We start from the raw sequence: 10,143 nt of genomic DNA on the forward strand, positions 1-10,143 counted from the left end.
TCTCTTCTCTGACGCTCACCCCCTGCCTCCTCTCCTCTCTCTTCTCTGACGCTCACCCCCTGCTCACTCTCCTCTCCTCCTCTCTCTCTCCTCCTCTCTCTCTTCTCTCTTCTCTGATGCTCACCCCCTGCCTCCTCTCCTCTCTCTTCTCTGACGCTCACCCCCTGCTCACTCTCCTCTCCTCTCTCTTCTCTGACGCTCACCCCCTGCCTCCTCTCCTCTCTCTTCTCTGACGCTCACCCCCTGCCTCCTCTCCTCTCTCTTCTCTGACGCTCACCCCCTGCTCACTCTCCTCTCTCTCTCTCCCTCCCCCCTCTCTCTCTCTCTCTCTTCTCTGATGCTCACCCCCTGCCTCCTCTCCTCTCTCTTCTCTGACGCTCACCCCCTGCTCACTCTCCTCGCCTCTCCTCTCCTCTCTCTTCTCTGACGCTCACCCCCTGCTCACTCTCCTCTCCTCTCTCTTCTCTGACGCTCACCCCCTGCCTCCTCTCCTCTCTCTTCTCTGACGCTCACCCCCTGCCTCCTCTCCTCTCTCTTCTCTGACGCTCACCCCCTGCCTCCTCTCCTCTCTCTTCTCTGACGCTCACCCCCTGCCTCCTCTCCTCTCTCTTCTCTGACGCTCACCCCCTGCTCACTCTCCTCTCCTCCTCGCTCACCCCCTCCTCACTCTCCTCTCCTCTCCTCCTCACTCTCCTCTCCTCCTCACTCTCCTCTCCTCCTCACTCTCCTCTCCTCCTCACTCTCCTCTCCTCCTCACTCTCCTCTCCTCCTCACTCTCCTCTCCTCCTCACTCTCCTCTCCTCCTCACTCTCCTCTCCTCCTCACTCTCCTCTCCTCCTCACTCTCCTCTCCTCCTCACTCTCCTCTCCTCCTCACTCTCCTCTTCTCTTCTCTGACGCTCACCCCCTGCTCACTCTCCTCTCCTCTCTCTTCTCTGACGCTCACCCCCCTGCTCACTCTCCTCTCCTCTCCTCTCTTCTCTGACGCTCACCCCCCTGCTCACTCTCCTCTCCTCTCTTCTCTGACGCTCACTCTCCTCTCTTTGACGCTCACCTCTGCTTTTTCTCCTCCTCTAGGAATTCTGTTCCTTGGTATATACTTCTCCATAGTGGCCGTCCTCCTGTCTCCAGTCGTCCCCATGGCTGTGGTCACAATGCTCCAGGCCGCCAATGTTCCGGCGATCATTATAAGTAGGGTGAGTCTATTGCAGCGTTTTAACCTTTTTTTATAGTTCATCTCTTTTGTGTGTCTTTAAAAATCTGCAGTGTGGGAGGAGCCACCAACTGAATTGTTGGTAACACCCACTTTTCTCTTATAGCTTATCCAAGCGATGACCAACTACAAGAACGGTCACACGGGTCAGTTATCGGTGGTCACAGTAGCACTTTTATTCCTCGGGTCTCTGGCTCGAATATTCACCTCCATCCAGGTAAGAGAATCATTTCTGTGTGTGTGTTGGGGGGAGGGCGGGGGGATTGGGGGATACTGTACTGGTCTGTGAGGTGTACCGTCCCATGTATCGCAGATGTGTCATGGTGTGGCGTTAGGTGTACCAAGCTGTGTATTGCAGACGTGTGTGTGGGGGGGGGGGGGTGCGGCGCGGCGGTGTGTATCGTAGATGTCATGGTGTGGCTGGAGGCATACCGGGCTGTGTATGGTAGACGTGTGATGGTGTGTGTGGGGGGGGGGGGGGGGTTGGTAAGGCATACTGGGTCGTGTATCGCAGACATGCAACAGGAGGTGTACCGTCTTATGTATCGCAGACATGTCAAGGTGAGGCGGGAGGCATTCCGGGTCGTGTATGGTAGACTTGTCATGGTGTGTTAGGGTGGTGGTAAGACATATGATGCCGTGTATCACAGATGTGGGACGGGAGGTGTACCGTCCTGTGTATCGCAGACGTGTCATGGTTTGGCTGGAGGCGTACCAGCCCGTGTATGGTAGGTGTGTCATGGTGTGGGGGGGGGGGGGGAGGCATACCGGGCCGTGTATGGCAGACGTGGGAAGGGAGGTGTACCGTCCCGTGTATCGCAGACGTGTCATGGTGTGGCGGGAGGCGTACCAGCCCATGTATGGTAGATGTGTCATAGTGTGGGGGGAGCCGTACTGGGTCGTGTATGGTAGATGTGTCATAGTGTGGGGGGAGCCGTACTGGGTCGTGTATGGTAGATGTGTCATAGTGTGGGGGGAGCCGTACTGGGTCGTGTATGGTAGATGTGTCATAGTGTGGGGGGGAGCCGTACTGGGTCGTGTATGGTAGATGTGTCATAGTGTGGGGGGAGCCGTACTGGGTCGTGTATGGTAGATGTGTCATAGTGTGGGGGGAGCCGTACTGGGTCGTGTATGGTAGATGTGTCATAGTGTGGGGGGAGCCGTACTGGGTCGTGTATGGTAGATGTGTCATGGTGTGACGGGAGGTGTACCAGCCTGTGTATGGTAGATGTCATGGTATGGGGGGGAGGCATACTGGCCTGTGTATTGTAGCCATGTCATGGTGTGGCGGGATGTTCACCGTCTCTCTCATATCTCCTTTCCTTTTGTTTTTCAGGAGACCGGAGACAATCTGATGGCTTTAACCTACGTGGTCTCCTCCTCTTGTAACGGGCTGATTTTCGCACAGCTGCTCTATTACTGGAACGTCGGGTCAGCTGAAGAGAAGAAGAAAAAGAAAAAGAGAAACTGAAGGAAGCGACAGAGACTTCCATAATCATTCCACTCCTAAAAATCCCGCCCACGCCTCACACGCCTACTGATTTCCCACCAATCATAGCTGGAATATTGGAATCATGGAATAAATCACTGTGGTTTTTTTATATCTGTGGCTCTGTCTCTGGTTTTCTGTTTGCAGTGATTTGCGATTAGTTGCAATGCAGATGTCATCTTACACTTTTTTTTTTTAACCACTTTCAGACCGGACCATTTTGCTGGTAAATGACCAGAGGTCTTTTTACACTTTGGCACTGCGCTGCTTTAACTGGTAATTGCGCGGTCATGCAATGTTGCACCCAAACAAAATTTGCGTCCTTTTCTTCCCACAAATAGAGCTTTCTTTTGATGGTATTTGATTGCCTCTGCGATTTTTATTTTTTGCGATATAAACGTAAAAAGACCGCAAATTTTGAAAAAAAAATGATATTTTCTACTTTTTGTTATTAGAAAAATCCAATAAACTCAATTTTAGTCATACATTTAGGCCAAAATGTATTCAGCCACATGTCTTTGGTAAAAAAAAAGTCAATAATTGTATATTTATTGGTTTGCGCAAAAGTTGTCACATCTACAAACTAAGGTACGTTTTCTGGAATTTACGCAGCTTTTAGTTTACGACTGCCTATCTCATTTCTTGAGGTGCTAAAATGGCAGGGCAGTACAAAACCCCCCCAAATGACCCCATTTTGGAAAGTAGACCCCCTAAGGAAATTGATAAGAGGCATGTTGAGCCCATTGAATATTTTATTTTTTTGCCTCAAGCGATTGAATAATGACAAAAAAAAAAATTTTTTTTTTTTTTAACACAAAGTTGTCACTAAATGATATATTGCTCACACATGCTATGGGCGTATGTGAAATGACACCCCAAAATACATTCTGCTGCTTCTCCTGAGTACGGGGATACCACATATGTGGGACTTTTTGGGAGCCTAGCCGCGTACGGGGCCCCGAAAACCAAGCACCGCCTTCAGGCTTTCTAAGGGCGTAAATTTTTGAGTTCACTTCTCACTACCTATTACAGTTTTGAAGGCCATAAAATGCCAAGATGGCACAAAACCCCCACAAATGACCCCATTTTAGAAAGTAGACACCCCAAGCTATTTGCTGAGAGGCATGTTGAGTCCATGGAATATTTTATATTTTGCCACAAGTTGCGGGAAAATTACAAACTTTTTTTTTTTTTTTTTTTTTCACAAAGTTGTCACTAAATGATATATTGCTCATGCATGCCATGGGCATATGTGAAATGACACCCCAAAATAAATTCTGCTGCTTCTCCTGAGTACGGGGATACCACATATGTGGGACTTTTTGGGAGCCTAGCCGCGTACGGGGCCCCGAAAACCAAGCACCGCCTTCAGGCTTTCTAAGGGCGTTACAGTTTTGAAGGCCATAAAATGCCAAGATGGCACAAACCCCCCCCAAATGACCCCATTTTGGAAAGTAGACACCCCTAAATTTAGGGGTACACTAGTGAGACTAGGTAATAAATGGCGGGTGCCCTGAAACTATAAAAAAATAACTAACCAACCAGCGTCACCTGTAACAGTTATATGGTGATCACTGGTGAAAGGGTTAACTAGGGGGCAATCAGGGGGCTTTATGCGGTAGTATATGGGGGTCCCTGGCGCTATAAAAAGCTGCGGCGAACCTAAATACCTACCTGCCTAACTAGCGTCACCTGTGACACTAATACAGCGATCAGAAAAACGATCGCTTATTAGGCTGGGTTCACACTGGAGCGATGCGGGAAGGCCACAAATCCGCGGCGGGTTCCCGCATCGCATGCCTCCCGGCGGCAGTTCACACTGCCCTATGCGAACTGCTGGGAGTGTCAGTGAAATGTTACTGACACCCCCAGATCAGTTCGCATATCGCAGTGCGATCTGCAAACTCGGATCGCATGGTGTGAACACCCATGCGATCCGATTCTGCTGCGGGCCAAAAAAAGGGTCCCGTGCGAATTTGCGGCGGGTGTGGCGGGTGCGGCGAATGGCTGAACTCGAATCGCACAGAGATCGGATGTGATTTGCACTGCAGTGCGGTGCGAATCACATTCGTTCTCATAAACCGCTGCAATGTGAACCCAGCCTTAGTGACACTGGCGACGGGGGGTGATCACGGGGTTAAACCTTTATTGGGGGGGTTAGGGGGGTACATTAGAACTAAAGGGGGCTAACTCTAACTGCCCTAACAGTTATTACAGTCACAAATGACACCAATGCAAAAAAAAAATGACATTGGTGTCACTGTGACTGGGGGGCAGGGGTAATTGGGGGGGTGATCGGGGGGTAAAGGGGGGGTGTGAGTGTGCCTGGCATGTTCTACTGTGTGTGTAGAGTGTTGGTGCAACTCACCGATCCGCTCTCCTCCGTGTCGGAACGAAAAATACCTACACGGAGGAGAGAATACATCACTTCCTCTCCTGTGTTTACATTACAGGAGAGGAAGTGATGTCACGGGGGATTTCTATTCGTCGGGAGCGATCGCGAGGGGGTGGCCATGAATGAATGGCCGCCCCCTCATCCCGGATCGCTCTCGAAGAAATGCCGACCGCCGCAGGCACCGGGGGGGGGCCCGATCGGGCCCCCCACCCGCGGGCAGGCAGGGACTTATATATACGCCCATATGCCTGCCCGTGCCATTCTGCCGACGTATATCGTCGTGCGGCGGTCGGCAAGTGGTTAAACAAGCTTTTAGTAGGCATAAAGCTGAGCTCCTCATCTTTGCTGCACAGCGGGTGCTCAACGCTCTTCCTTATTCCCGTATAATTAAAAATAAAACGCATAAGGTAAGCGCTAAATTCAACTCCGTAAACATACAGTACATTCTAAATGCATAATAACAAATGTAAAATCATACAAAGCCATCAATAGTAAATGAAAGTTTTATATATATATATATATATATATAATCTCTATATCTCAAAATGTAAATGGCGATCACAATAAGCATCCCTGACAGTCATTTCCAGACGAAACACGTAGGGCACGGCAACAACATGACACCATCACAATGCTGTGCCTTTTATTTAACCTTACAATGCACTTAACATTACATATCACCGTAAGCACATACTATTAAAATCCTACGATCCAGCAAAGCATGCAGATCCTCTCATGCCGGACTTCCGCCAGGCATTATGCGTGGAAGTCCGGCATAAGACGGTCTGTCTGCTTTGCTGGATCGTAGGATATTGATAGGATATAAATAGTATGTACTTATGGTGATATGTAATGTTAAGTGCATTGTAATTTTAAATAAAGACACGGTATTGTGATGTCACGTCGTTGCCATGTCCTACGTGTTTCGTTGGGAAATTACATCAGGGTGGTTTGTGATCTGTTTTCATTTTGCATGTTGCTCTTTTTATATATGAATTTCATTCCCTATTTTATTGATGGTTTGTATGATTATTTTTACATTTGTTATTAGGCATTTAAATAGCGTACTGTATGTTTACCAAGTTGAATTTAGCACTTAGCAAATACTACATAATTTGTGATTATATATATATATATATATATATATATATATATATATAATATTATAATATAATCCACCCAGCATGCAATGTGAGGCTACAATCCTCCACATAAAAATAGTTTCCACATGCGAACACCTATATGCCTACTGTCCATTTCTCCTGTAGGTGGCAGTGTAACCCTAGGTTGCCTGTTATCAACAAGCTGTGTCCTTCAATGGACTCGAAGAAAAGGGATTTTTTTTGGCAAATATGAAAATCCTATTGGCTCTTTATGGAGATCCGCTTGTCTAAATAATTGCCAGTGGGGTGGACTATTACAATAACACTGAGCATGGTCGTGTGATTAGCATGCAGGTCCCTCCCACTGAGCGCTGCCTACATAACAGAGGCGGGTAAGAATCTGACTTTTTTGAGGGGCCCGCTCAGGCCCTGGTAAGGTGGAGGGTAGGGTACTCGTGGGACAGAGGTGAAGGGGCCTGGGTGGGGGGGGGGAGGGTCCAGGATGTTCATGAGGTCAGAACTCTGCAACCTATCTACACAAAAACCCTCATCACAGGTTAACTTTTTGTTTTTAGTGAGAGGCCAATCAGAATCTTCCGTTTCATCATCCAGCATCATATAAGATAGTGGTCTCCAAACTGGGGGCAGGAGGGGTTGGTCAGGGATTTTTTTTTTTTTTTTTTTTACTTTGCTGTTACAGTGTCTGTAATTATGACAGTAATCATTTAAACTATCATGAATGGGTTACATTCATAACAGCTGTGATTACTATTGATCTGTGATTGGCTACAGGGAGCGGCGTGCCAGTGCACGTGTGCCAGGCAATGTACAGGCACGTCGCCTGGCTTGCAGCTCCTGCCCGCAGTAAAACTGCTGTGGGCAGACGGAAAGTGGTTAACTACTTGCCATCATAATACGGCGGGAGGTTGCCTCCCCTTTGCGCAAATCGATGTAGCTGTACGGCGGGTGCTTTAAGGGGTATAGGGGGGCGTGCTCCCACCGCGTGACGTAGGAGCTGATGCACGTGCCCGGCAGCCTCGATGTCTGCTGGACACCCACAATCGTGCTTAGAGAGGCAAAACAGAGATCTGTCAATGTAAACAGACAGATATCCCTTCTGTCAGGGGAGTAAAGAGAGATGTTCAGTTCCTAGTAATTAGGAACAGCGATCGGTCTCCTCCCCCAGTCAGTCCCATCCCCCCACAGTTAGAACACAGCAAGGGAACACATTTAACCCCTTGATCCCCCCCCCTTCAGGGGCGGACTGACAACTCATGGGGCCCCCGGGCAATAGAAGATTATGGGTCCCCTGGGCAATAGGAGTTTATGGGGCCCCCAGCAATAGATTATGGCCACACACCCACACACACACACTGAAAAGGTACTGGAGAAGCAGGGCAGCTATAATCTTGGGACTTTTAAAAAAAAAAAAAACAGATTTTTACATACTGTCCCTGGTTTTATTGAGGCTGGCAACCCTGATGGGGCCCTTGAGCAGTGCCCGAATGGTCAGTCCGCCCCTGCCCCCCCCCCCTAGTGTTAATCCCTTCACTGCCAAGGGACATTTATACTGTAATCAGTGGCTATTTTTTAGCACTGACCGCTGTATAAATGTCACTGGTCCCAAAAAAGTGTCCGATCTGTCCACCGTAAAGTTGCAGTCCCGCTAAAAAAAAAAATCGCAGACCGCCGCCATTTATAGTAATAAAAAAAAAAAAATGACATACATCTATCCCTTATTTTGTAGACGCTATAAATTATGCGCAAAACCAATCAATATGCGCCTATTGCGATTTTTTTTTTTTTTTTTTAAATCTTTGTGGGGAAAAAAAAGAACATTCATTTTGTTTGGTACAACGTCGCACGACCGCAAAATTGTCAGTCAAAGCGACACAGTGCCTGGTCAGGAAGGGGGTAAATCCTTCCAGGGCTGAAGTGGTTAAAGTGTTACTAAACCCACAACAGTAAAATCAGTCGTTGCATGCAGTAAAGCATGTTTGTTATACTCACTGTGGCACCAAAGAGGTTAATCCTCCGCATTGTGTATAACGGCTGTTTGATCTTGACTTTTCTAATCCTCCCCTTAATTCACTGTCCCCCAATCCATCTCCTATCCAAATCCTTGTGGGCAAGCTGCACATGCTCAGATTGGTGTGCATTGCTAGAGTTTTTTTTTTTTTTCTTGGGAGGGTGCATGTGATCAGCACAGGGCCAATCAGCACTGTCCAGATAGAGGGTCAGGGGGTCATGCAGCCTCAGTCAGAGGAGAATGAAAACTCCTCCTACAAGCTTTAACCAGACACTAATAGAAACCACAAGACTGCTATATACTGCTGATGAGAAAAATACATTTTGCAGTTTATGTTTACTAAAACTATTGTATTTCCATGTTCTGTGTACTATAGGGGACCAGATATAGTGAATGCAGGCTACTGAGGAGAGCAGATATAGTGAATGCAGGCTACTGAGGAGAGCAGATATAGTGAATGCAGGCTACTGAGGAGAGCAGATATAGTGAATGCAGGCTCCTAGGGAGACCAGATATAGTGAATGCAGGGTCCTGGGGAGAGCAGATATAGTGAATACAGGCTCCCGAGGAGACCAGCTATAGTGAATGCAGGCTCCCGAGGAGACCAGATATAGTGAATGCAGGCTCTTGGGGAGAGCAGATATAGTGAATGCAGGCTCCTGAGGAGAGCAGATATAGTGAATGCAGGCTCCTGAGGAGACCAGATTCAGTGAATGCAGGCTCCTGAGGAGAGCAGATATAGTGAATGCAGGGTCCTGGGGAGAGCAGATATAGTGAATGCAGGCTCCTGAGGAGAGCAGATATAGTGAATGCAGGCTCCTGAGGAGAGCAGATATAGTGAATACAGGCTCCCGAGGAGACCAGCTATAGTGAATGCAGGCTCCCGAGGAGACCAGATATAGTGAATGCAGGCTCTTGGGGAGAGCAGATATAGTGAATGCAGGCTCCTGAGGAGAGCAGATATAGTGAATGCAGGCTCCTGAGGAGACCAGATTCAGTGAATGCAGGCTCCTGAGGAGAGCAGATATAGTGAATGCAGGGTCCTGGGGAGAGCAGATATAGTGAATGCAGGCTCCTGAGGAGAGCAGATATAGTGAATGCAGGCTCCTGAGGAGAGCAGATATAGTGAATGCAGGCTCCTGGGGAGAACAGATGCAGTGAATACAGGCTCCTGGGGAGAGCAGATATAGTGAATGCAGGGTCCCGGGGGAGACCAGATATAGTGAATGCAGGCTCCTGGGGAGACCAAATATGGTAAATGTAGGTTTCTGGGGAGAGCAGATATAGTGAATGCAGGCTCCTGGGGAGACCAGATATAGTGAATGGAGGGTCCCGGGGAGAACAGATATAGTGAATGCAGGCTCCTGGGGAGAGCAGATCTAGTGAATGCAGGCTCCTGGGGAGAGCAGATCTAGTGAATGCAGGCTCCTGGGGAGTGCAGATATAGTGAATGCAGGCTCCTGGGGAGAGCAGATCTAGTGAATGCAGGCTCCTGAGGAGACCAGATATAGTGAATGCAGGCTCCTGAGGAGAGCAGATCTAGTGAATGCAGGCTCCTGGGGAGAGCAGATCTAGTGAATGCAGGCTCCTGAGGAGAGCAGATATAGTGAATGCAGGCTCCTGAGGAGACCAGATTCAGTGAATGCAGGCTCCTGAGGAGAGCAGATATAGTGAATGCAGGCTCCCGAGGAGACCAGATATAGTGAATGCAGGCTCTTGGGGAGAGCAGATATAGTGAATGCAGGCTCCTGAGGAGAGCAGATATAGTGAATGCAGGCTCCTGAGGAGACCAGATTCAGTGAATGCAGGCTCCTGAGGAGAGCAGATATAGTGAATGCAGGGTCCTGGGGAGAGCAGATATAGTGAATGCAGGCTCCTGAGGAGAGCAGATATAGTGAATGCAGGCTCCTGAGGA

The 10,143-nt window shown here is 48.6% G+C and overlaps 1 protein-coding gene across 1 annotated transcript; it reads left to right on the forward strand.

The window, feature by feature from the left end:
- Positions 1-1,040: 1,040 nt before the first annotated feature.
- On the forward strand, positions 1,041-2,815 carry LOC143961914 (mannose-P-dolichol utilization defect 1 protein-like). Its single transcript, XM_077471249.1, has 3 exons — positions 1,041-1,195; positions 1,319-1,429; positions 2,549-2,815. The coding sequence occupies exons 1-3, from the start codon at positions 1,139-1,141 to the stop codon at positions 2,681-2,683; spliced, it is 303 nt and encodes a 100-aa protein (XP_077327375.1). The 5' UTR covers positions 1,041-1,138; the 3' UTR covers positions 2,684-2,815.
- Positions 2,816-10,143: the final 7,328 nt, after the last annotated feature.

Source organism: Lithobates pipiens, unplaced genomic scaffold (genome assembly GCF_037356315.1).
Source record: "Lithobates pipiens isolate NorthernLeopardFrog02 unplaced genomic scaffold, aLitPip1_a1.2 Scaffold_8, whole genome shotgun sequence".
In the NCBI taxonomy this organism is placed as follows: domain Eukaryota; kingdom Metazoa; phylum Chordata; class Amphibia; order Anura; family Ranidae; genus Lithobates; species Lithobates pipiens.